Consider the following 27,277-nt stretch of genomic DNA (forward strand, 5'->3'; position numbering starts at 1 on the left):
TGTAGTAAGTGTAGCGGAGGTGTGGGTCCACAGGGTTCTGGTGAGTCCACAGTCCTGTGGGAGTGACGGGAGGGTCATTTAAACATAGCCGAAGGGAGGAGGGCTGAGAAGCCTTCCTGAAGCTTGAAGAATGAGCAGGAATTTAGACGGACGCAGAATTGGGAGGAGGAGGTGTTCCAGACCAGGGAGCAGTGTGCGCAGGGGCACCGGACACTGCCTCGGGTGGTGGAGGATAGCCTAGGCTCGAGGGTGGGAAGCACGCTGCTGGCCTGGCGGCTAAGCTGGTCGAGGTCAGGACGGCAGTGGGCGCCAGACGGAGGAGTCCCGACTTTATCGCCCGAGGGCTGGGAGCTGGGGAGCACGTGCTGATGCTTGCACTTGGGGAGTGGCGCTGCGGACAGGGTTGGAGCAGACACTGGGAGACCACAGAGTGACCCAGGAGAGAGGGGCAAACCAGGGCAGGGCGAGGGCTGAAGGGGGTAGCGGTTTGTTGGTCGGTCACCAGTTGGATGCTGGTGAGGAAGCCGGAGGAGAAGGGAACGGCCTTCTCCAGTGGCCCTCACTCGGGGCCCCCTTCCAGGGAGACTGCTCAGGGGCCCCATCCTTTTGACCTTGGAGTGACCTCCTTGGAGGGCACAAGAGTAGCGCCCTACACACGGAATTTTCATCAAGTGTCATCTGCTTGGCCAGAGGCATGTGGTCTGTGTTTGTTTTAGTTGAAGCTCTTGCTTTCAGTGGAGGCACTTGGGATTCCCAAGAACTTCCAAAATTCCTTGCCTGTGCCTGCACTGGAACTAAAGGAATCAAAACGAACAAAACCTTCTGGCATTGGATGAGTTGGAAAAGTCAGATTCAGTGTAAACCTACTTCTTTCTCCCCACCCCTTAAAGGAAAAGAAAGTGACCATGTTGGTGTGATTGAAAAAGGAGTCTGGGTGCCCTTTGGGCTCTGTCTTAGCGTGTTCTCGCTGGTGATCTCAAAGGGTGGGGGAGTCGCTGACACAAACACGCGAGACCATTCTGCCTGGGTCACCTGACTCCTGGCGCTCCTGGGGACTCCGCACCCTCAGATGCCAGCCAGGATTCCAGGCCCCGGTGGCTGTGGGGCGTGTGACGCGGGCCCGAAGGACAATAGTGAAGGAAAACCGTGAACCCACGGAGACGGGCTGCCCACGTCAGCTTTCGGGGTGTCTTTTCCGAGCCCTGTGGGGGTTTTGCTCATCAGCATTTAGTCTTGAGGAGAGAAGTAGGTAAGTTAGCGGCAGATGGCCTTAAGTTTGGCAGTCAGCCTCCTGTTCATCTGATTCCTAGGGCAGTTAGCAAACACCCTCACCTGTTAGAAAAGTAAGAGGTGAGGCCTGGCCGAGGCAAAGTAGGCCGGAAGGTGAACTGCAGCCTGGAGTGGAAGAGCTGTGCCCGTCAGGTGCCCGGGCTGCTGGCTGAGGCGTGTGGTGGATGCTCTGTCTACAGGTGAAGGGGTTCTAATTTGCTTTTTAAGGAAAAAAATCAGGTTTTTAAACTTTTGTAAGGTTCGGGCACGTCCTTGAGTGCTGCAGAAAAGACCCCAGGACATCTCTGCTCTAGGACGTGGCACAGAGCCCTCCGCTTGGCCACGGAAGAGCAGGGCCAGCTTGGCACCTGCTCTGTGTTGGCCTGAGGAGCTCCTGGCCTGCTAGCATCCTCCTCGGCTTTGAACGTGTGTGAAGATGCCTGGCCAGCCCTTTCCCTGCACTTGTGAGAGAAAGGCTGAGCCGGCCGCTTCTGCACAGTTTCTGGGCGGGTCTGTGGGGAGACCAGGTGAGGTCCCTCATGGAAGGCGGTGAGCGTCACGGCCAGGCTTCCGGTGCTCGAGGGGACGGGGGCCTGATTTTCAGCCCCTTTCCGTGGCAGGAGGAGAGAGCAGGGGCCCAGGGGCTCGCCCCCGTCCAGCTGGCTGCCCGTCTCCGATTTGGCCTCTGTTCGGGGTTTTGGCCCCATGCCCTGGTTGCTGCAGTTAAGCCAGCATGGCGGGCACAGTCGATGGTGCCTTACTTAGGGCCCTTGGGGAAGAAGGTGGTGATCCTGAGCGCCCTCTCCTCTGCTCAGGAATGGTCCTGGCTGACTCTGCTAAGGAGATGGGGGAGGAGACCTCGGCGCCTCGTTCTGCTCGGGAGCGAGCCAAGAGGAAGGTGGAAGCCAGCACCGAGTTCGTATTTGAGCTGGGCCTGCTCACGTCAGATCGTGCAGTTCTCTAAGGAACCGCAGAGAGCGTCTCTGTGTGACCCCATCGCCAGGGTAGGGATAGCGTTTTTCAGCTTTGGAGGACTTGTGGGGAGGCGGGGCTGTGAAGGGCGACGGCTGGATCTTCACGTGGACCTGCAGCACCCGAACCTCATTCCGACCCTGCCCAGTAAAGGGGAGCCACCTTGTGAGGGCGTTCCCATGGTATACTGGTGATGGATGAGGGGTCTCTGGTCACTGGTGGTGACGGGGGCCCCCGAACAGTGGACAGAACAGGAGCCAGTAGAGCACGACATCGTAGAGCCTCAGGAAGTCATTGACTCTGTTTTTGTAACAATTTCCTTTGTAAAGGATTCGAGCCTCTTACAGTACAAGGTGGTTCACGTGAGCCCAGTCAGGCGGAACCTTGGGCAGAGCTCACGTCAGCTGGAAAAGCCTGAGAGGAAGGGAGACCAGGGCAAGGAACCAGGAAACGGGCGCCCTGGGTTCTAGTCCTGCCACTTTATTGTCTTTGACTTTGAACCAGCCACTTCTCTGTAGGCCGGGGATAGTAGTGTCCACTTCACAGGAAAGGGAGGAAGCAGTAGGATATTTTTAAGTCAGAGCTCCCAGTACGTATCCAGTTTCCATTCACCCTCAAGGGCTTTTTGAACGCCCATCTGTGTTGGCCCTGTGCTAAGTGTGTTACCAGCTTCCCATTTAATTCTTATAACCACTGGGAGAAGTGGATCCTATGTTCCCTTTTTCTAGATGAAGAAGTTGAGGTTTCATAAGATAAAGATGCCCAAGATCGTCCAGCTGCTTGGCAGTAGTCCTGGGATTTGAACTTCAGCCCTGTACTCTAGATCAGCGTTGGCACACTTAGCCCACAGGCCAAATCTGGCCCATGGCTTGTTCCTGTAAATAAAGTTTTATTGGCACACAGCCACGCTCATTTGTGTCTGTGTCTGTGGCGTCTGCGGCTGCCTTTGTGCTACCACAGCTGAGCTGGTGACAGACCGTATGGTCTGCAAAGCTGAAGACACTTACTGTCTGGCCTTCTACAGAAAAAAACGTGCTGACCCCTTCCCTATAAGGATGCTCTGTACTCCAGACCTGTGTTGTTCAATGTGGTAGCCGCTAGCCACATGTGACTGCTTAAATGTTTTTCCAGATTTATTGAGGGATAATTGACACAATTGTGATTATTTGAATTTAAAACAGAATGGAAGAGAAAGTTCAGTTCTTCACTTGCATTAGCCACTCACTGGTCACGTGCTCAGTAGCCACGGGCAGCTTTTCACTGTCAGGTTGGACGGCACAGATATAAAACTTAGCCAGGGGCTTCCCTGGTGGCGCAGTGGTTGAGAGTCCGCCTGCCGATGCAGAGGACACAGGTTCGTGTCCCGGTCCGGGAAGATCCCACATGCTGCGGAGCGGCTGGGCCCGTGAGCCATGGCCGCTGAGCCTGCGCGTCCGGAGCCTGTGCTCCACAATGGGAGGGGCCACGGCAGTGAGAGGCCCGCGTACCGCAAAAAAAAAAAAAAAAAAAAACTTAGCCAGCATCACAGAAAGTTCCGGGGGGCAGAGGTGTGCTAGACTGTCTCTCAGTGTGTGGAAAATCCAAGTCTGAGGGAACCAGAAGTGTAGAGGAGGCATTCCAGTGAAAGAAAGGACACCGACTTTCCTGCCCCCGGAGCACAGAATGGATAATGAGTCCGTTGACTCAGAGGTGATGGGAAGTGTGTGACATGACAGAGGGGGCCTGGGCCTGGAGTGAACAAGCTCCCCCACACCTTCCATGTGACCGTGGGCAAGCCAGCCACACCGTGCAGGCCACGGTCCCTAACTGCAGGTGACCAGTTGCTACCTGAGGACCCCCTCAGCCCTACTACCCTCCAGCCTGTGACCCCAGCTCCTGACTCACCTGGGCCCACGGCCGCAACAGCTCTGCTGCGCCCAGCACTCCCCCTTCCCACCCCATGTGTGCGTGCACGCGTGTGTGCGTGCGCGTGCGTGCATGTGTGTGCACGCACGCGCGTGCCGGGCCCTGCGGACAGCCACAGAAATCCAAACTTCCCTGTATTCACATTGTGCTCTGTTCTGGATCATCTGGACCCGACGGGTTGTACCACTGTTGCTGCTGTGCTGGGATGGGAACATTTTTGTTTTGATGATATGGCCATGTTTTCCGTGGGCGACAGATAAGGAACTACTTTATTCATTCAGAATGGTGGCTACTGTGTAGCACGAGGAAGGAAGACAAGTTCCAGGCCCCTCCGCCAGCCAGTGTCACGTGGCTTTCTCCTTAAAATGACGTCAGCTGCAACACTGGGGCAGTCTGTTGACCAGCTGGGAGCTGGGCTGAACTGTAGCTCGGGTCTTGCTTCGTTCCCATGTTACCTAATAGGAGTCTCTTTGGAAGCTGATTAGGGGTAGAGTCGTTTTGAGGTGTGAAGGCAAATGTGGAGAACATAGATTTGAATTCTGTTCATTGGGCCCGACTGTAAATAATGCATCGGTGCTGGAACCATCTCCCCGCCATTGGTGCATGCTGATAGACTCTGAGTGTGGAGAAAAGCTGTGTGGTTGTTTACCACTGGGCTGTCCTGGCCCCGGGCTAGCTGCGTTAATGAGATGCTGCATTTTGTCAGGAGTCCAGTCCATTCCTGCTCTTGGGAACGGCTAGACCTCTCCATGTTGGGTTTACATGGGTCCAGTCTGCACGAATCTTCCCGGCTTAGACAGTGCACACTCCCTTTACAGTCCGGATGGAAACTTTTCCAAACTGCAAGCCTAAGATATCAGGAGGAGCTTTCAGGACCTTGGGCAAGAGTGAACAATGGAGAAAACCAGGTAAGTCTGGTGCATTTAGCCATAGAACAGTTGCATGAAAGAAGTGCTTGCTAAGGAGGAAGTTGGGGTTAAGAGGATGCACACAGAGGGTTTTTTTTTTTTTTTTTCGCTCTTGCTTTAAAAAGGGAAAGAATAGCCCTGGAAGCCCAGACTTGATTGTGCGCCCCCCTCTGACACGCTTCTTGCCTTTAGCCAGCCACTCAGAATGGGCTCCTGGGTCTGCCTTCTGTAGCCAGTGGGGACCTGAGAGCACGGCAGGTGAGGCTGTGCCCAGAGTTGCTCACTGCTGTCTCAACACCCAGAGAAGGGGATACGCTGCACGTGCCTGGAAAGAACCCTGGTACAAAGTTTACAGTGGAAGTTGCTTATTACTTAGAGAGCTGGTGTTTGTTGAGCACCTGCTATGTGCCAAGCACTGTGCCTGTATTTCATCTGATCGTCGTGCAGTCGGCTGTTGGATAATGAGCTCTGCCCCACCGGGAGGAACTGGGCTCCCGGCATATCCCTGAGGGGACAGGTCCTAACAGGCTAGAGCCTGGCTTGGACCCCAGTTCATCTCCTCCATACCCGGCGTTACCCCCATCAGGGACCATGTTGCCGTTCGAAGGAGGAACCTCTTCCTCCTCTGGATGGGCTGCCCACTCGCATTTTTATCATGGCCTGTGGGCAGAGAAGTAGGTTGCTCTGCAGGTTGACATTGAAGAAAACCTACTTCGTGGAGCTTTCCTTTGACTGTGTTGTTATGGTACAAGAAGTCTTCGTTTGTCCAGGGCTGTTTTGAAATAAAAGGCAGGAAACCCCCCTCTCATTTCTATATCTTGCACAGATGTCATCAAAACAGAATCCTGTGTTCTGTGCAGGAGTTGTGATGGAGGAAGCATCTGTTCTGTTCACGATGACCCGACCAGAGCCACCATCTGTAGGCGTCAGAGATCCAGAATCGTCTCTTCCATCTGCTGGGTTTACTTGGATTTGTTTAAAGAATTTGGCATGGAAATGCTTTCCTTCCCCGATCCCCCACTGTGGGAGAGGTCTGAAGGGAGCTCTCCTGGTGAGGACAGGGGCAGGTCCCAGGCCCTCCTCTGGCCCCAGTGGTGCCGCAGCTCGCCCTGGGGAGTGGATGCCAGGCAGGGAAACCATCCAGCTCGCCCACCTCTGCGAGCATGTGCGTGGGAAGGCAGGCCTCCGTCGTCCGGGATTGGGAGTATCATGGCGCTGCTTTGATGTGCTCAGGATTTCAGGCAGTCTGCGCTTTCTAGTCCTTTTTAAGCCTTCCTCTAACTCAGAAGGAGCCAGGAGTGATGCAGGTGGATACGTGTGACTGTGGGGTGCTCAGGATGGGCGAATCCACAGGGCCCTTCAAACCGAGGTGTAATGCAGTTGTCTGGGCAATTTCAGAGCTTGAATAGTCAGTGTCTGTTAGACCAGAGGTTGTGCACTCGTGGTCTGGGGGCCAGATGCGGTCCTTGGGCAAGATTTGTTTGGCCCCCATGATGCTTTATGCATTTTTGCGTGTATTGACAACGTTTAAAAAGTGGGATTGTATAAAGAAGTCTAGATTTTCAGCTTTTCCTGACGCATCAGAAGATCTTTAACATTATCCTGGGCCCGCTTTCCCCTGCAGCCGCGCAGTGTTAGCCGTCCACCCTCCCGGGCCACGTTCCCTGCTCTGCGTCATAGTTTCCACGCAGCGCGTTTCACTCGTTTCTGTTCCCTGCTTGGCTCTGGAAGGCATTTGAGTTGGAGATCTCTGGAGTGGACCAGATGTTCAGAAGGTAGATTCAGGTTTTCTGGCCCCCCAGGTTGTATGGTGCAAGGCGGGGCTGTGGTGGAAATGGCCCTTGCACAGGGTCATTCCCTCCGTTATCCAGCCTGTTGTTCCACCTGCAAGGAAACTGACAGAGATGAGCCGGGCTCAGAGCAGGGCAGGTGCTTCGTTCACCTGCGTGGAGCTTTCCCCTTGCTGTTCCCGATGTAACCCCTGACGCGGCTCGGAGTCAGCTCCTCGAACAAGGTGCCTGACTCTTTGGAAGCTAGTCTCCACCCCAGAGTTCATTCTGGTTGCCCTGCGATGCCAAGTGACTTGGGGATCCTTTTTGTCCCCCAGCCCCACTAAAGTCACTCAGGTGCTTCACCCAGTTTAATCTTCTTAGTCCAAAAGTGCTTCCATGATTTTAACAGACGCTACGGGATTTTTTTTTTCAAACAAAGATTTAATCTCTAAATTATCTTGGCAGGCAGTCTAGCTGCCACATATCAAGTAGATAACTTCTGCTGGTGGTTGAAAGGGAAAAATTTCTTAGGGTAAATGAGAACCCGCTTCTCAGAGCCTCCTAGCTTATTCTTTTCGACAGAGACTCAATGAAGCAAGTGGAAGTAAAGAGCCTCCAAATGGCAATTTATATTTTTTCAGGAATTGAGTTTTTCTTCCCATATTCCTCCAAATATTTAACATCAGTCACTCCTTTCCTTTACTTTTTTTCCTCAACCCCATTTTTTCCTCCTCTTGTGGCAAATATTCTGCAAACAGTTTTTTTTTTTTCTTCTGATTCTCACACATTTCACTACACTGTCAACCTTTGGGCTTCTTAGTGTCATTCTGGGTTGTTTGCTGAATTTGAGAAATGTGGGCCACAAGTCCCACTGCCTGAAAGCCCTCCTGCCCCCCTGATCTGCTGCAGAAACGTGGCATCCTCATCTGCTTCCTCATCCCCTCCCAGCCAGTCCATTCCATGCCTGGGGGCTTTGTCCACCCCCTGATTCCACTGGGATGAGCCTCCTGAGAAGGACCCCGAAGGCCCCACCCCCACTGGTGTTCTTGAGTGCATTCTAGGGGGTGCTGGGAACTCCTTAAGGACAAGCACTGGGTCATCTTTATCTAGGTCCCCAGGTCCTGGCCTAGACGGAGGGCTGGGGGTGGGGCCTAGGCCTTCCACCCGATTCTGACCTCATGGTCTTTTGCAAGAGACTCAACCTTGATGGACCCCAGCTTTTTCCATCTGCGGAATTGTCTCCCCAAGTATCAGGGTTCTAAGTACCAAATCCACTAAAACATTGGTTTTCAGACTTTCGGGGGCACCAGACTCACCTGGAGGGCATGTTAAAACACTGATTGCCGGACTCCACCCAGAGAGTCTCTGCTTCAGTCAGTGTGGGGTGGAGAGTGAAACTGTGCATCTCTAACGAGCCCCCAGGTGAGGCTGTTTGCCGCTGGTTCCGGGACCACGCTTTGAGAACCACTGCACTGGAACCACATTGTCGAAGCAGGCGCCAAACCCTCCAGTGTTCACCCCGACAAGGGTTTGGGTCCCAGCCAGCGACTCGAACGCCTGCCCTGCGTATGAGCCTGCTCTCCCTTTTTACTTCCTGCTGTGCAGAGGTACATGCTTACGAAGCTTTGCATCTTATCTTCTGGGAAACTGGACCCTAGACGTCCAAAGATGTTTCCTTTTCTAGTTGCTATGGACCGAATGTCTATATCCCCCCCAATTTGTACGTTGAAACCTAAAGCCCAAAGTGATGGTATTAGGAGGTGGGGCCTTTGGGAAGGTGACCAAGTCATGAAGTTGGAGCCCTCGCGAATGGGATTAGACCCTTACAAAAGGGACCCCAGAGAGAGGCCTCAGACCTTCTGCCACGTGAGGATGCAGTGAGAAGATGACCATCCGTGACGAAGAGCCTGTCAGCTCTGAGTCTGTCGGCACCGTGACCTCGGGCTTCCCAGTCTCCCGAACCTCAAGAAATAAATGTTGTTTATGAGCTACCCAGTTGATGGTATTTTGTTACAGCAGCCCCAGCAGAGTAAGACACCAACCATCTTTATGGAAGCTGTTTATCTTTAGACTCTCATTGTAATAGCTGGAGAAACATGTATTTCCTACCTTCAGGTAATTCTTTTTTCTAACCCACTCTCTGCGCCTGCCTCCAACCCCCTTAATCTGGACCCTGGATACCAGGGGAGGCAACGCTGATGATTCCGGGTTTTGAACGTTGGTTTCCCACATAGGTTTGTTTGACCCATTCTCATCAAAGAAAGGCCCCACCTGGCCGAGCTAACAGCTGGCATGGATGCTGGGTGGCTCCACCTCCTTGGGCAGCTTGTTCCCTTCCTGTTGCTCGATGTCCCAGGTATCAGTCCTGAGGCTGAGGTGCCCTTTGACTCAGGTGTCCTGAAACGTGTGTCCCCATGTAGTGATGGACACGGGGGCGCCAACCATGCCCAGCATCCAGTGCTTTATCCCTTCTTTCTCTTACCTGCCACCAGATGAGCCCAGCCTGGGCTTCTGGAAGTGAAAGAGCTCTTGTTACAACTGGGCACCTGAGGCCCGGAGCTCGGAAGTGACGTGCCTGCGTCCGTACAGCGTCAGCCAGAGGCTGTACGTACGGATCTGAGTTGTCAGTGGTGGTTGCCTGTGTGCGAAGATGGATTGCATCTCATTTTTGGTTTTCAGTTGTCCAGGGTGAATCTGAAATCACTGCCTGTCTCCTGCCTTTAGCCTAGGATGGAATAGCTGGGAGGCGACGGCAGTCACCAGTCGCCTCGCTTTGCGGTTTTGTTTTGTAAAGGAGTGTCCCCCCTTTCACTCCCACTCCTCAAAAACTAGGGGACAATAAAGCAGTCATGGTTTTGAATGAAGCGTTTCTGTGCTGTTTTTCTGACTCCTGTCTCGTTACCCTGTCCTCTGCCGCCCCCAGACCCAGTCCCCGGCAGCTGAAGCACATCGGCCCTTGTGCTTTTGTGCTTTCATAGCCACGCAAACACGTGGTGGGCGCGTGCTCGGCACATGCCTTGATCACATATTTGTAGCTCGGGAGTCCGAGACGATCGTGACATTCTCATGTGGGGCTGGACGTGGCCACTCCCCCTTCCCAAGAGAGGGCACAATTGCTGTACTGTCTGTCGGCATTCTGGGTTAGTGGTGTGGGCCGGCGCCGGGGCTGTTGGTGCACTGGGAGGTGGAAATAAGTGTCTTGCGGCTGTGTACCTTGATGCTGCCGTTTTATGAAGGAGGGTGGTTTCTGATCCCCTGTGAGGATCCCCTGGGTCGCCTGGCTCCATTCGGCTGAGTGAAGCACCTGCTCGTGCCCCTTATGGCTCAGCTTGTTGGCCTGGTGCTCTCAACGGCAGAAGGCAGAGCAGGACAGGTGTGGCGGGGCAGACCCCCAGGAGCTGGAGGGGAGCCGGGCGAGGTGGGGCCGGGCCAGGAGTGGGCAGGCTGGTGCCGCTGAGGCTGCCCTGGATGGTGGAGCCCCCCCTCCAGGGCCTTGTGAGGGGCGCAGGCCTCAGCCGGACACGTGCCCGACTGGGCGGCACGGGGCTGCTTCCACCCGAATCTGGGAAGGGGCCTCACCTCCCGGCTCCCCAGCTCCCTGGGTGCTGGACGCATCACTGATGGGCTTCCTCCGGGGAGGCCCTCGCCCCGTCTCCGGCTGTTGAACTCCTTTCTGCCCGCAAAGTCCGACACTCAAGGACCCCTCCCCAGACCTTCACCTCCCTGCTTGGGGTCACAGCTCACTCCTGTCCCATAGCCTGCATCCTCCCCTGGCACTCGTTGTGCCTTGCGGTATACCTGTTTGGACACTTGGTTTGTGTGAACCTGGTTGGTACACCTGCCTTCTTCCCTCAGCCCCTGGTACAGCCAGCCCGGGGAGTGTTGGACTTGGGTTGGGGCTCTCGTACCATGAGGAAATGACGAGAGAAGCACAGCGCAGGGTGTGCACAGGATCTGCCTGTTGAATTAAAGTCCCTCAGAGAAGATGCCCTTTGTTCAGGAGCACAGCGTCACATGCACATTTGACTTCTCCCGGATGATCTTGCCCCTCGCCCCCATCCTGCTCACCGTGCAGGCTGCCAGGACCTTGGCCCTCCTCCTTCTCAGGAGACACCGGCCTATACGGGTGCTGCCTCCCGGCAAGCCCTGAGGGCAGCCAGGTGCTTTCTCCTAAAGGCCGAACTTGGGAAACAAAGCCACAGGGAACACCCTGTGCCGAGATTTTCCTGGGATTGGGAGTGCGAGGGGCCGGCCACCTGCCCGCCTGCCCGCCCGACCAAGCAAGGAGCCTCTGATGAGTATTTGCAAGTTTCCGGGAGGTGCGCGGTATCAGACAGAGTGATTTTGTGCCAACCACAGATTCTGCTCGTGCTCTGCTGCCGTGGAACCCAGACAGCTTTGAGCCCAGGCCCTCCGTGGACTAGGAGGTGTAATGCTTCGAATTAGCGTTAACACAATTTTGATAGCTGTGGGAAACCCCACAAGCAAGAGAGGTTTCAATAGCTTTTGGCGTCAGGAAAGTTGAGAACTGACTTAATGCAGCGAATGTGTTCTTCGGTTCAGCAAACATTGCCTGAGAGCTGTTCTTCGTGCCCGGTCCCGGGACTCCGGGGACCATGGTTGGGCTCGTGCCCTCCCGAAGGCCGCCGTCAATGGGGGAGACGGACACACTGCCAGCTCATTTCATGCTCCTTTGGTTCGTACTCTGCAGTGTGGGCGAGGCCTTCCTGGAGGAGGAGACGCCTGAGCTGAGTCGAAAAGCTGAGAGTAGTTAGCTCGGCTGGAGGCTGAAGAGGCTGAGAGGGGAGCAGGGGGAAGCAGGGAGCAAGTTCTAGCCAGAGGGCCCAGTGTGAGCGAAGGTCTGGACACGTGGGGCGGTGTGGGGTGTTTGGGGAACTATAAGCCGCTCTGTGTGTGTAAATTAATTTTTAAGAATAGGCAATATATGCGCTTGTTACAAACTCAGCTGTTACAAACTCTCCCCCCATCCCTGTCCCTCATATCTACCTCTACTTCTCTCTCTGGAAGAACTCCTGTTGCCGTTTTCTTTGTTCTCCCAGAGAGAGTCCATTGATGTGCAAAAGCATATATATATATATATATATATATATATATATGAAATTTTGATTTTTAAAAATTTAGATATTTTTTGCATAGTTCGTACCTTCAAAATTCAAAACGTACAAAATGGTATTCCTTGAAGAGTCTCCTCTCCCCTTGGTTCTCAGCAGCCCACTTCCTCTCCCTGAAGACTCTTGATATTAAGTTTCTTTTGTATCCTTCTGTATTATTGTTACATTTATTTAGTTTTACCCAAATAGGAGCTTACTGTGTCCACTGTCTGTCTTTGGTTTTTCACTTAACGCTAGACTGGAAGATGGTTTCCTGTTGGCACCTATCAAGTCTTTTGAAAAGTTGCATTTTGTCCTTTGCATGGATGTTGGGACATTCGTTTATCCTGTCCTTACTGTTAGGCAGTTAAGTTGCTTTCTGTCCTATCTGTGCTGAAGGTGCATATTTTTTTTTGCACCCAAGGAGGCTTATCTGTGGGGCAGGTTAACTTGGCATCTGAGGGTCCTGAGATTCAAGAGGAGAGCCGCCAGGATGACAGTAGAATGGCACAGAGACATTTGCCCAGATTGTATTTTGCTTCCTCTCTCTAGAAGTTGCCTTGTTCCTCTTTGTGGAAGGCAAGTGACTTTTAAATTGGGTTCTGCTGAGAATTTGGGGGAGAAACTGTTTCATTCTGGTGCCGCCTCCCACTGACCCCTCTAAGACAGGGGACCCACTGTGGGCTCGTGAAACACCACTCACCCAGGGGTGTGGTCAGCATTGCTCAGAGGGACAGCTCCTTGGGCACCTGTGCCGGACTCGGACCCTCCTGCCACTCACAGCGGCCAGGCCAGGCCAGGCCAGGGGCCTGCAGAGCAGCTTTGCCAGCCCTGTCTGCTGGGGCCTGGTGGACGTGGATGCCACTTGCAGGCACTTGCCAGGCTTTGTGCTTCATGAACATCATGGCTCTAGCAAATGTTTTGTCGATTTATTAATAATTGATGTGAACAAGAATCTGCCCGGGAAGAACACCCACCACGGACTGGGAGGAGGAGATCCCAGCATGGCTTTGCACCCACCCCATCAAGGTTGCGATGCTCATTTTTTTTTTTTTTTTTTTTTTTGCGGCACGCGGGCCTCTCACTGCTGTGACCTCTCCCGTTGCGGAGCACAGGCTCTGGACGCGCAGGCTCAGCGGCCGTGGCTCACGGGCCCAGCTGCTCCGCGGCATGTGGGATCTTCCCAGACCGGGGCACGAACCCGTGTCCGCTGCATCGGCAGGCGGACTCTCAACCACTGCACCACCAGGGAAGCCCTGCGGTGCTCATTTTTGAACCATAGAAGGCCCTGTTATGATGTCGTGTTATTTGTCTTTTAAAATGTACTCTACCTCTTAGTGCATTTTATTTTACTTTTCATTTCACTCGTGCATCAGTTAATAATTTTTACTTCCTTGGGCAGAGGGCCTGTGGCTTACATATGCTTTTGTGGTGCACAACTCCTGTCCTATCAGGCTTTTCAAGGAGGACAGCCTGCTGTTAACTACTCACCTAGCACACCTGAAACTTGGTTTTGGTGTCCAAAGGCTGGCCCCTGACCAGTACCTGTTAAATGTCTTCCATTCTCATCTTGTCCCCTTATTCAGTCTGACAGCTTTTTTTTTTTTTTTAAGTTTATTATCGTTATTGTTAACTCTGAGAACGTTGATAATTTATGCCCGCCTCCCCGGGATTTACTCCTGGTTGAGGAGGCTGGTGTTACCCGTTCCAGATGTAGCCTTCCTGCTTTCGCACGTTTGGTAATGCCTCCAGATGGGGCTCCTGACCAGGGTGAGGCCCCTTTCAGGCGAGGCGAAGGCCAGCTCGCTGGTGGGTTTGGGAAGTGCTCCGAGGCCTAGCTGTAGAGTTTTGCTGCTGACTTAGTGACGTGAGCTTCCTGAGGGCAAGACAAGCCTGCACCAAAACTCGGTTCCGATGGCTCCCCTAGAGGACAATGACGATAACACGACAGCTACAGCGGCCGCTGGCACATTGGGTGGTTTTTCAGGTACTTTGGGATATGTTGTGGACGGACAGTGGAGTGAACCTCTGTTTCTTCCGGGGCCTGGGCCATTTCTGATGACGATGATCTGCTCACCTCTGGAAGGTAACTCTGAGGGTGTTTTGAGTCTCACTTAGAGCTGTCAAGATTACCAACCCCCCCCCCACCCGCCCCAACCCCGCCCAGGCTCTGGAAGAGTTCAGCAGGGCTTGAATCTGGTTGGCCATATCGTTTCCTCTTGAACCCCCTCTAGGTCTTTGCTCTGAGCCCGGGAGGCCGGGGTTGTCATATCCACGATGCTTAGAGGAAGTGGAGATGGGTTTGCAAATGAGGCGCCCCTCCCTTCTCCTGCCTGCACACTCTGCCAGAAGGTAAAGCAGGAGCTCAAGACCCACACGCAGCTGCTCCCAAGCTCCTTCTGTTCGGTCCCTGAACAGTGCTAAGTAATTCAGAGCCGAATCTCTGGGCTTTGCTTTGAATTAGGACCTCAGGGCAGCCCTTCTTACAGGAGCCTCTTTCTCCTCCTAAAGAGTCAACAGTCGGGTGCTGTTGAGGTCCTTCTGCAGGCAGATGGCCGTTGTTACACATAGAATGGCTCCCTCGCCACCACGCTGCAGCTGATGTCAGAGTCATCTTAGTAGAGTTTGTCCCGCCCTTCGGAAGCCCCCTGGGAGGCACCAGAGAGATGGCTTTGGGAATTTGACTGAGAGGTGCCCCGGAGCTCAAGGGTACCTGTCGTTTTGACGGACCTGTCTGGCAGTCTCTCTGAAGAGTTTTGTTTTGGCAGATGACAGCGTTCTTGACTGTGCGGTGCAGCTGGCCGTGTGGGGGGCAGGGGAGAAGGCTGATTAATTTCTATACCGGACCCTGTAAAATTGGTCGGATCAGGAGGGTGATGTCCTGGTCTGCGAGATGAGGTCAGGGTGTGACCTCCGAGTGGGTGGCAGAGGGGAAACCTGGTTCTCGTGTCCTTCACAGTTCTTACAGAGCTCCTGGTCCCCTCCTGCGTCACCGCCCCTGTTTCAGTGTGATACTTGTGTCACCGTGTGAGGCCACCAGCCCCCAGGTCCCTGAGATGAAGAGAGGCTGCCTCCCAGCTGTGTCCCCGGTGCCAGCTGCTGGGAGGCTCCATTTGCTCTGCGCAGCGGCCTGGGGCTTCTGTGAGGGCAGTGCTGGTGTGTGGCCGGGCAGGAACGGGGACGCTCCCCCTGCCCGAGGGGCTCCTGGGGCCACACTGGCATGAAGCGTGCATGCAGCCTGGGTGAGGGTAGATCATCCCGCAGGAGGGAGAGAACGTTGCTGTCTCTGGGCCCTAAAGTCCATAAACATTTTGCAAAGGAAGGGGCTGTTTTTGTAGCAGGAGGTAGGAGATGAAGGTGTGAAAACTGGTAAGTGACTAACTTCCTCGCCTTCCAAGAAACGCCTGAATTCTGAATGTTGTTAATGGCACTGAAAGACACCAAGGTGCCCTGGTGTGCTTAAGGACTGCGTTTGGAGAATGCACCTGTGCAAACATCCCCACTTGCGCCTGTAGGTACGTAAGAGAGGGGGGCAACCCCACCTCCCGGTTACCTGCCCCGAAGGAATATGAGGGCGGCTTCCCACTCTCCACGCGGCCATATGGAAGGCCACGGCTGAGGCTCATAATGGCAGCCAGTGAGAATTTGGCCTTTGCTGTTGTCCGGTCTCCTGCGACCTTGAACACTGGAGGTCAGGTCTGGGCAAGACCGGGAAGGCCAGCTGACACACGGCCACCAGAGCAGTGGCTGCAGGACGGGCATCATCAGCCCTTCCCACCCTCTCGCAGCTCACGCGGCACCTTCCATGACTGAGTCTCATGCTCCCTCGGGTTCCCATATGCATGTCACAGGTGAGGAAACTGAGGCTCAGAGAGGCAGTGTGACCTGGCTGAGCCACACAGCTGATGCAGGGCTGCACGTGGCTGCTCACTTGGCAGAAACAGAGCCCGTCTGACCCGGTCTTCCATTCGTCAGGTGAGGGATCTGAGGCCAGACAGGGGAAGTGACTTGGCAAACGGGGGCCAGAGCTGCTCGGTGGTAGAGGTAGGGCCAGAACCCATGTTTCCCGAGTCCTGCTGTCTTCACACAGGCCACGCTGCCTCTTGTTTGGGCTTCTCTATTTTTGTTCTTGTTTAATTTTTTTTTTAACCCCTCATCTCTTTTGGTTTCAAATCATGGTTTGATTAAATTCACTGTACTTGTAAATAGGTCTGACTGAGGAAGAGGTCATGGTCGTCTTAGGCTAAGTGGCTTAACATTTCAGTAGATTATCTCTGGGGCCCTTGCTGTGTCTCACCGTCCCCAGTTCTTTCCCCTTCTCTCCCTCATCCTGGTCTGGAGGACAAGGCGGTGTCTAGTCTGTGCTCCCTCAGTAAGTACTGGTTCTCCTCCCCGCCACCCCTCATTTCCTTCCTTTTGAGTTTGCTCTGCAGATTCTAGTCCATAGGACACTCTTCTCTTGTAGGGTTTGGCAGGTTAAAAGGACTTGAATGGTAGCGAGCGTTGCAGGACTGCCTATAGGAAACTCGCCTGTCAGTTATGTCTCACTGATGAATGAGCTCTTGACAGGTCATGCATGCAGTTGGCTTGAGTTTCAAGAAGCAGCACAGGCTGTCTCGTTCCCATGTTCACGTTTGTTTTGGCTCTGGGTCTCAACACTTTCATGTCCGTGAATAATGTTTTTCCTCCCCCTCCTCTTGAGATGTTATTTGCTTAAAAACACAGCAAATCCCTACAACACTGTGCGAGTGACCGTGTAAAGTCCCAGAGAACAGACTCCCAGTTCGGTTCAACATCTCGTTTACTGTTTTGTTTTGCTTCCCTTCCATTAAGACAGTCTCATAAGGGAGCCTGGGCCACTTTGTTCAGCCCAGGGCACAGGGTGGGTCCCTTTCCAGCCAGGTAATGTGACTGCCAGTCCTTTGCTGAGTGTGGGCCTTCGGTGACCTTTGATTACCTGAAGCTCTAGTCCAGGGAATGTATGTTCACCCCGGTTACTGAAGAAAACACCTCCAAGGACACACCTTACTCCGGGGCGAGGAATCCAGGGTGGGGTAAGCATGCTGTCTCTAAGGACGGCAGCTGCTTTATTCTTGCAGCAAGAAAGTGTTGCCCAGCCCCGCTGAGAGTCTGATGCAGCCGCATGTCAGCTGTGTGGTTTAGCCAGGTTGCACTGCCTCTCTGAGCCCAGTTTCCTCACGTGTCACATGCAGACAGGAACCCGGGTGAACGTGAGACTCAATAATGGATTTGATTGTCCAGCAGCTACATCGCCCAGCGAGGTGCTCAGAGGGGTCGCAAGCATGTTCCGCTCCCCCGCCCGGCCGCTCATGCTGGAGCTGTGGAGACGTGGTCTCCGTTAGCCAGTTCGCACGTGCTGAGTCAGGCCTGCTCTCGGCTCGAACTGCGCTCACCGAAGGACTCACCGCAGTGCCCCTGGCCCCCCTTCAGGCGCCCCGCTCTACAGACCTTTCCTTCCTTAACTTCCCGCTCGCGGGGGCAGACAAGGCTTACTTCTTACAGATCACAAAGCCCAGCAAGGTTCTGTCCCTCGCCCAGGGTGCCACAGCCCATCCAGGACTGAGCTGGAGGGGACGTGTGACTTCCGGGCCTCGAGTCCAGTGGTCGTCCCCAGGTGAACACACGCCGATCGGGTTCCCGCTGTGACAGGCTCTGTGCTGAGACCAGAGGAGGCCTGAGGCAGGCCACACCCAGACAACATGGGTGGAGGGCGGGCCCCCCGTGAACACCCTGGAAATGGGCTTGGGGAGAAGGACGGGGGTGGGGGGGAGCTCTGGGGGAGGGGCAGCAGAGCCCCAGGAGAGGGGGTCGATGCACACAGATTCCAGCTGATGTAGTGAGGAGCCGGCACCGTCCCCCGGGCCTGGGGGCACCCTGGCTTTCCTGGGAGGCACTTCACCTCTGCACGGCACCCGGCACGGCCGCCCCTCCGTGTGGTTAGGGATGGGAATCAGTGCCTTTGTTTCACCCCTACCCTCTCACTTCCCCGCTCCCTGCCTCAGTGGAACCCCCAGTGCCAGTTCATCATTAAGTCCAGGAGGTTGAGGTGTGGCCTGGGGCACCACAGGAGGAGCTTATAGGGAAGGGGTGTCTTGCAAACCCAGCATCTGTGCTTCAGTTTTTGGCCAGTTTGAGAAACCAAATACTTATGGGATAATTAGGACACAGTTTATGGATCCTGGAGTAGACGTCTTGGTGGTTCAGACAAAGATTTTGGAATTTAGCAGATGTGGCTTGAGTCCTGTTTCACCCTTTACAACTGGGTGACCTTGGGCCTGGACCTCAGCTTGTCCCTCTGTAAGACGGAATAACAATAGTGCCCACTCGTAGGGCTCCTCTGAGGATACAGTAAGCCTGGGGCCTGGCACTGCTGCTGCGGCTGTTCTTATTTTATTCATGCTTTGATAAAAGGTAGACTCCGTGTCACCTGTTATTTCCACAGATACAGACCAGGAAGATACTAGGAAAATGGTGAACAAAAATGTATTTTTTTTCTGGCTATTGCCTCTATTGTGGAGTTTCCTTCAATCAGTAACGTTTGGTATCAAACATGTCCTTGGTGTTCAAGTATTGACTTAAGAGGTTTCGTCTGTCTCTCTTTTTCTGTCGGTGGATTGCAGGTGGTGAAGGCATAGCTGTCTTTGATCAGTTATTTTTCAGGAGGACCTGAAGACTTGGGAACCTGGGCCGAGGGAATTCGTTTAAATGTTCCACTGCCGTCTGGGAAACACATTCTCCGGGCACGTTCTCTTATTGAAACTCCAGACTCGACTCTCTTTCCAATGTCAACTCGGTCTGGGAAAGCACGGGCTGTTGATAAAGTTCCTAGGCAGCTTTTAACTTTTATCCTTTAAACTCAGATGCCTTAGCAGCAAGCAGAAGGCATCCCGGGGCAGATTTAATTCCCTACTCTTGGCAGATGTGGACCTTGACTGCGACCAGAGGATTCCTCTGCCCGCTCCACCCTTCCATGGGTTTGTCATAGGATCTGGCAGGAGGCAGCATGACCCTCTGAAAGATGCCCTTCCCCAAAGGTTCATAAATTTGCTTCTAGATCCTGCTCACAGAGTGCTTTTGTCACACCAACAGCTGAAGTTACGAAAGTTTAAAAGTGCATGCAGCCTTCCCAAAGACCTTGTAGAATTGCTGTTTTTCTCCCATTTCCTTTGCTTAATGGGAGGGGGAAATGGAAGCTCTGAAAGGAATGACTTGCTTGGGCCATCAGGAAAATCACTGTCAGCGGCCAAGGTTATGTTTAGGTTTTGCTCTGAGTCCTGTGTTGGGGTGCTGAGATATTCTTCTGCTATAAAGCGAACTTGTACAAGTAGTAAACACAGGATAAGGATATTAAAAGAAGGAAACGTTTAATTGGGCGAGTTCCAGCGTGGTCAGTTTCTTTTCTTGAAAGGGTGGCTCTTCAAAATGCATGACAGAAACGTTTGGTAAACTCCTGTAATCTTCTGAAGAGTTATATAGACTCTTAGAGTTTGCAAAACTTTTCTGCATATATAAAGGCATTTAGCGTGCACCGGGCAGCGTTCCCATTTGCCAGAAGCCGAGAGTCTCGACCACAGTGATATCAGACAGCTGGGTTCGAGGGCTGCAGACGCCTGAAGGCACATTGAAGACTGCAGAACAAAAGCAAGAGAGTTTCATGTTAGGAAGGACCCGTGTGAGAAAGTAAAGTTGTCCACTGTCCCTGCGGTGTCCTGAGGAGACAGACCTGGATTCAGATCTCACCCTCACCCCTGCTAGCTGTAGGATCTTGGGCAAATGCTTGATTTATTTTCCTGGAGCCTTGGTCTTCTCATCTGGAAAATGGGAATACTGTTAATAGCAATGCCTCTTCACAGGAATTCGAGAGATGAAATGAGAAGAGCCCAGCCCATAGTTGGTCCTCAGGGAGGCGGGGGCTGGGAGCGCAGCTGGGAGGGGGCGGAGGTGGCTCTGGGGCCAGGGTGCCACGGGGCTGGGTTGAAGCCTCTCACTAACCGCGGGCAGTGTCACTTGGTGCCCGCTGACCATCCGTGTGTACCCTGGGGAGTGGGCACCGGTGTCTGGGGCCTTCTCTGTGCTGCGCTCTTTTATACACATTTTCTTACCTGACTCTCCCAGCAGCCCCCAGAGCAAAGGTGTTCTCACTTTCATTTTAAAGATGAGGAAGCTGAAGTTAAGGGGCTTGGGAGGTGAGGGGGAGGCTGCCCAGTCCCTTAGCACGCCTCCTTGCCTCAGGCTGCATCCCATCCCGTACAGGCAGTGGCTGCCACGTGGCCTTCTTTAAAAAGAATTTTATATGTATATGCAGTACAGTTCACTCTTTGGTGTTTAGTTCTGTGAGTTTTGGCAAATGCATAGACGGAGTGGGCTTTTTAAATTTAAAATTTTGACGTAAGGAGAAAATTTTTCTCTGTTTAACTTTGTATCTCTATGAGATGATGGATGTTCACTAAACTTATTGAGATCATCGTTTCATGATGTATGTAAGTCAGATCATGATGCAGCACACCTGAAACTGATACAAGGCTGTATATCCATTGTATCTCAAAAAAACTGGAAGAAAAACATTTTTTAACTTTTGAGATCGTTGTAAATCCACATGTAGTTGTAAGAAATCATAGAAATCCTGTGTACTGTTTACTCAGTTTTCTCCAGCAGTAACATGTTGCAAAACTATAGTACAAATCACAAGCAGGAAATTGACACCCATGCGATACAGTTGAGATACAGAACATTTCCATCACAAGGGTCCCTGCCGGTGTCTTTTCATAACCACACCCAGCTCCCTCACCCCCATCCCAAGAGCCCGTTCAAACGCCCAGCAACTACGAATCTAGTCTTCATTTCTGTAATTTTGTCATTTCAAGAGTGTTATGTAAATGGAGTCATGCAGTAATTAACCTTTGGGGACTGGGATTTTTCACTCAGCATAATTCCCTGGAGATTCGTCCAGGTAGATATCAATAGTTCGTCCCTTTTTAGTGCTGAGGAGTGTTCCATGGGATGCTGTTCCACAATTTGTTTAGCTAGTCACCTGTTGAAGGACATTTGGGTTGTTTTCTGCTTTTGGCTGTTACGAATAAAGCTGTTATGAACAATCATGTGCAGGGTTTTGTGTGAACATAAGCTTGCATTTCTCCGGGATAAATGCCAAGGAGTGCATTTGCCGGGTTGCGTGGTAGTTGCTCGATGGGGCTTTGAAGGATGCATCTGGTATGGAGAGGCAGGTAGGGGTGGGGACTTTGCTGCAGGTGGACACCAGTGGGAAGCACAGCCCGGGAGCTCACCCCTGATATCCTGGGTGAGTTGCTTCATCTGTCTGTACACTGTTAACTACTTATATCTGTCTTGTATTGATATATAAAGCACCTGGTACACAGTAGGTGCTCAGTAGATAGAAGCTGTTCTTTTTTTTTTTTTGCTGTACGCGGGCCTCTCACTGCTGTGGCCTCTCCTGTCGCGGAGCACAGGCTCCGGACGCGCAGGCTCAGCAGCCGTGGCCCACGGGCCCAGCTGCTCTACGGCATGTGGGATCCTCCCGGACCGGGATACGAACCCGCGTCCCCTGCATCGGCAGGCAGACTCTCAACCACTGCGCCACCAGGGATGCCCAGAAGCTGTTCTTAACATGGGTTAAGAGAAGACCCGCCAGGCCAGAGCAGGATCTGTGCCCCAGAGGTGACCTCAGGAAGCCTTTCCCTTGCCCCCTGTGGGCCCTGGGGCACCTCCTTTTTACCTTGGGCAGAGCTGTTCACCCAGTTGTCCCTCAAAGGCCGAGTTCCTGGCTTCTCCCTGAGAAGTAACTGGCCCTGTTCTCAGACTGGGCTCCGAGTCTCTGGATGGGCACTGGCATTCCCCAGTGAGCTTGGCCAGGCCCATGCCATGGATCAAAGGAATCCCAGGGAATTCCAGATTGTGCCAGGCTCTGATGGTCTGGATTTGCCTCACAGGGTCTGAGAATGTGCCCGGATCGTTTCAGATGTTGCTACGATTTAGCCGGATTCCAGGAACGTGTGGAGCTCTTGCCGTAGTCAAGGCACCGAGCTAGGTGCTGCAAAGGGTTCAAAAAAAATCATTCAGCGGATCAACCCAGCCAACTCCAGCTCGTTTGGGAGCATCCTACGGCCGCATGATAAAGTCTGGCATTCGGAGCCTTTGGTCTGGGGTGACTCTGTCTTTCCGGCCCCTTGTCCTGCTGCTGCCCCCTCTCCACGTGCCCTGTGTGCCTGCCAGCAGTGTGCTCACTGCCCCCACCCCCCGCCCACGCCGTGTACAGGCCCGGCTGCCATCCTACGCTCACGCTTCCCTCTTCCCAGGTGCCTCTTCCCTTCATGTTGAAATCTTGCCTATTTTCTTTTTAATCAGAAAGGCGTTGCATGCACCAGATGAAATACTCAAATAGCACGCGTCCGTGTGTAAGGCTATACACTCAGTGCCTTCTCCCACTCCAGGGCCACGTGGTTATGGGACCATGCTGTACTCCTCTTGCTGTGTTCATTTACAGTGTTATCTTAGAGAGTGCTTCATGTCTGTACCATTAAAATTGCCTCATTAACACTGCAGTGAAGGTGACATGGTATTTGTTTACATAGCTACTCTGTGATTTCTGTTACCAGTCACCTGCTGATGGCCGTCTGGGTCGTCCCCACTCCTGGGCTCTCCCAGGCAGTGCTGTATGCCATTGGTCCCTGTGCAGAGGGGTCTGTTTATGACTCAGCCCCAGGGCCCCCCTCCTCCATCTGCCTTCCGTAGCTGTAGTACCTGTGTTCACAGTACTGTCTTTCCACGACCCCTGAAGACAGGGCTCGTGCAGGACCTTCCTCCTCCTTCCGGTGCCTGCCATGTTTACTGACCGCCCAGTTTGCAGGAGCATGTGGTGCTCTGGAATTCACCAGTCATGCTGCCTCTGTGCGACCTGGCCTTCGGTAGGGGCTCCGGTGGGAACAGAGCTGCGAGAGCTGGGACACCTGCGCCGCTTCCTCCATCCAGCTTCGTGCTTGGTACGCAGCGGCTGCATCGGATGGGCCAGCGTGTTTCCATGGCGATAAGACTTCTACAGCATCGTTCTTACTGGCCGCCTACTGTTGCACCAGAGGCATGGGCCATAATACAGCCAGTCCCCCCACCCCAACCTTTTTTTAAAAAATGTATTTATTTATTTATATTTTCGGCTACGTTGGGTCTTCGTTGCTGCACGCGGGCTTTCTCTAGTTGTTGCGAGCGGGGGCTACTCTTCGTTGTGGTGCGCGGGCTTCTCACTGCAGTGGCTTCTTGTTGCGGAGCACAGACTCTAGGCGCGCGGGCTTCAGTAGTTGTGGCTTGCAGGCTCTAGAGTGCAGGCTCAGTTTTAGCACACGGGCTTAGTTGCTCCGTGGCATGTGGGATCTTCCTAGACCAGGGCTCAAACCCTTGTCCCCTGCATTGGCAGGCGGAATCATAACCACTGTGTCACCCAGGAAGCCCAGCTAGTCTCCTCCTGATGGAATTTAGCTTTGAAAAGTTTTGATGGAATTTCCCTTTTAAAAAAAATTTGAGAGGACAGATGCTTGGGGTGTCCATTGCTGAGAAAAGATCGGGACTCACAGGCTCCCCCATGAAACTAGTGGCAGTAGCTACTTGTTTATTGAGCAGTTCTTCAAATGAGCTAGGGCTTCTCACCGAGCAAGGCGAGCTCTCTTTTCTTATAATACAGTCATCTTCTGAGGCAGGCACTGTTGTCCCTATTGTATGGAAAGGGAAACCAAGGCTCAGAGAGTAAGTAACTTGGCAAAGGTCACTCAGACGATACATTTCAAGAGCTGGGATTCCAGCTCAGGTGTGCTTGGCTCAGGACCTGAGCTTGTAACCACCGAACGCTCCTGCCTTGTTAGGGAAGAAGGGAATGGGGAGGGCGGGTCACCCCTGGGCCTGGGGTAATGGCTGGCGGCCCCAGAACTGAATCGAGGTTGCACCTAGAGAGAAGACGGCCTCCATCAGGCCTCATCCCCGTCTCTGATCGGCACAGAGGGTCCTCTTGAAGGGAGAGTCCACAGCACCAGTCCGGGCACTCTCCTGCTCACGTGGCCTGCCCTGCTCCCAAGCCAAGCGTCCAGGGGGCTGGCGGGCATTCCTGGCTTGGCTTTCTGGCCAGACTCGGAGGAGTGATCTGAAATTCTTTGCTGGGGCAGATCATACTTGGTCAGAATGTTTCACTTCTAGATTGATGTGGCTTTGAAACTCTGCATCAGGTCTCCCAGTGTGACCTGGGAGCCTGGAGACTCCACCGGCCCTCCCTCCTGAACAGTCAGTCCTTTGAAAATGTATTGATTTCCCTCCTTCCCTTCCCTGCTTTTGCACTTTGGATGAACCTTGTTTTCGAAGAACAGTAGAAGGTAATTTTCCTGTGCTCGCCAGCTGGCCCGTAATTGAGCAATTTCAATAACACCCACTGTAAAGTCTAATCGAAGTAAACAGGAAAATATGATTTACAATCTGGATGGCAAGTAAATACCAGGGTGCAATTAATTTTTACACAGAGCAGCAGATTCTAAAACATTTTCCTGCACTGACCAGTTTGGTTTTAATTAAAGATTAGGAGCTGCTTTTTATTTCTTTATTTTTTACTATCGTTATCGTTACTTTTTACTTTTTCATGGAACCTGGTGATCTTCAGGTTCCTTGGATCTCTGTGACTTCCTCTGAAGGTGTAACCACAGAGGGGTGGGATGGAAATAGGATCAGAGAAATTGATTTGTAAGGAGCGATTTTCCCACCCTGGACTGAAGGCTGCACTCTTTGGGCTTTTGCTTGGTGAGAGATGAGGGTGGGTCGGGGAGATGCTCCGGGCTGTGTAGCACGATGATGAGAGAGGGTCCCATCACTGCTGGGAGCACAGAGGGGCGTGCGCAGGCCGTGACTTGGTTTGGCTCATTCTGAGGAAGGGGACGGAGGCGCCCCGTGTTGCAAATGTGTCATTTTGGAATCGTGGTGCTTCCAAGGATGGGAAGTATGTGCCTTTAAATGGACCCTCCCAGTTCTTCCAGTGGCTTCCTTCAGACCTGGGCAGAGAACAGGAGCCACCTTGCTGGCTGCCTGAGGGCCAAGCCCTTGGGCTTTGACTGCAGGGTTGGCCCCGTGTCTAACCTCAGCTGACCTCGGGCTGTCTGTAGGGCTAGCTCAGCGTAGGAGGTCACACAGCTTGAGCGCGCTCTGGGGACAGCAGTCTGTGAGCAGCCCAGACCCCGAGATCTGTCTTAAAGGTGCCGCGAGGCTGAGCTGGGATTCACTGTTGTGCCCACCAGGTGTTGGCTTTAGGGACACCCTAAGGCTGGCCTGTGGGTGGGTGAGGACTCCGGGAAGGCCATTCCGGCCTTCGTGGCCCCCGCCAGGATACCTCTCCTGCAGCGGAGAGGCGGTTCTATTCCTCAGCAGGGTCCCAGCGTGCAGGGGAGGGCGCGGCTCTCTCGGGCCCGGTCTGCCCCAGTCCTGAATCCCTTTGCGTCTCTTTTATCTTTCCAGGGAGTTGACCACACTTGGCCATTTCCTGGAAGAGCCCCACCCCGAGCGTGAGCAGCCGATGGGGAGCCGTTTCTGCTGACATCATCATCTGGGGGGTGCCCAGGAGGTCGCCTCTGCCCAAGTCTGCCCACCGAAGATGGCTCGTGCCCACCCTGGGCTGGCGCCCAGTGCCTGAGGTCCTTACCATGGTGATGATCCTAAGTCAAAGCCTCGACAAGCAGGGAGCTGACCCCGTAGCGTGCAGGACCTTCATCCCTGAGCTGGTAAGGACCCGGTGGCCTGGCTTCTCTGGTGACCCTTTTGAGGCCCGATATCCAGGTGGGGCTGTGGACTGAGCAAGAGGGCTTAGCAGTTGTGCCCAGAGGGCCCGCAAGCAGAGCTCTGGGAGCCGTGGCAGGCGGGGCAGTGGAGCAGTCACCCGGAGCCCGGCTTCGCCCTCACAAGAAGGAAGGAGCCAGCCTAGATTTGAGTCCTCTGGCGAGCGGGGTGGGGGGGTGGCAGGCCAGCACCCTGGTAAATAATACCAAGTGTGCTTCTGCCGCCCCTGCCGGGCTGAGACCCACATTCCTTCTGGTCTCCACCCGGTCAGGGAGGTAGTTTCCAGAAGGCGGGGTGGTACCGAGGTAAGGCCGGGCCTCCAAAGGGCGGTCAGCGCGAGCGAGAGCTGCCACCTCAGGAATGTCCAGAGTGGGGGACGGTGGAGAAAGAAGGCGCGGCCTGGCGGCCAAGGTGGTGGGCCTGGTGGCGGCTGCCCTCCGCAAGGGTGGTCCTCGGACCAAGTGGCCCGGTGAGCCTGGCCAGAGAGGCAGACAGCCGGCCTCCTTAGGCCGCCAACGAGACGGCCTCCTCACCCTCCTTCCATAGCCCCAATTCCTCAGAAGTGGGTGGGCTGCTCCCCTGCAAGTCCCACTCGGGCATAAACACTCCTGGGGGGGGTTTGCACCTGGGCACGTCCCAGGGACGCTGCTGCTTCTGCGGTCAGGGATGGGGGCCCCGTCCGGGGTCACGTCACCCAGCGCCCCTCCCGGCGCCCTTCACAGCCCCTCGTGAGACCCCACGCTACCACCTAGTGGGCTTTCTCCCCGAGTCTGACCCCACCACCCAGGTCGAGAGCAGGCGGGTGGGTCTTAGGTCCTCGTAAGAGCTTGTGAAAGCCACCAAGACCTGTGTCCACCCCACAGGCCTTCACGGAGCGCCTTGGGCTGAAGGGATTCCGTAGGACAAGTAGGGTGTCTGCCCATTGCTCCTTCCTTTGCAGTTTGTGCTGAGTATGTATCTGTCCGTAGATTCCCTCTCATCGTCCCCACTGCTGCTGCTCCGGTCCTTCCTGCGTACTCTCTCATCTGGATTCTTCTGGGAACTGGCCCCCGCTTCTGGCTCCTTTAGCCTGTTTGCATGACCCAGCAGCCAGAGGGAATGCGAGTCAGACCGTCCCACCTCTGCCCAGAGCCTTCCAAGGCTTCCCGTCTCAGGCTGAGCAAACGCCAGACTCCTATTGGGATGTATGAGGTCCGGTGTACTCTGGCCCCCGTGACCACTGTGCTCTCTCTCCGCTGCTTTCCGCCACTGACTCTGTTCAAGCCACGCCGGCCTCCCCGCTCTACATGGCTCAGGGCTTGTGTACTTCTTCCCTGGCCTGGAACGCTCCCCTTTAGCAGGACTCTCTCCCTCCCTCCTTTTCTTTGGCCACTTGGCCTAACATCTAATTCCACGACCTCCCCTACCTCCTTACCCCCATGCACTGTCTGTCCCCTTCTCCCTGTCCTTTTCTTTCCAAGGTGCTTCACCACTTTCTAACATTTTGATCTTGTTCACTGAGTGCCCT

At 53.9% G+C, this 27,277-nt stretch overlaps 1 protein-coding gene across 2 annotated transcripts in view; it reads left to right on the forward strand.

Moving 5' to 3' along the window:
• FAM53B (family with sequence similarity 53 member B) overlaps nt 1-27,277 on the forward strand; it is a 144,433-nt gene that overhangs the window by 41,482 nt on the left and 75,674 nt on the right. For both annotated transcript variants that reach the window (XM_081248064.1, XM_081248063.1), the window contains exon 2: nt 25,453-25,715. In XM_081248064.1, coding sequence (XP_081104190.1) covers nt 25,638-25,715 — 78 coding nt within the window. In that variant the 5' untranslated portion in view covers nt 25,453-25,637. The remainder of the gene's footprint in view (nt 1-25,452; nt 25,716-27,277) is intronic.

Source organism: Mesoplodon bidens (genome assembly GCF_964165515.1).
Source record: "Mesoplodon bidens genome assembly, chromosome: 1".
Taxonomy (NCBI): Eukaryota; Metazoa; Chordata; class Mammalia; order Artiodactyla; family Ziphiidae; genus Mesoplodon; species Mesoplodon bidens.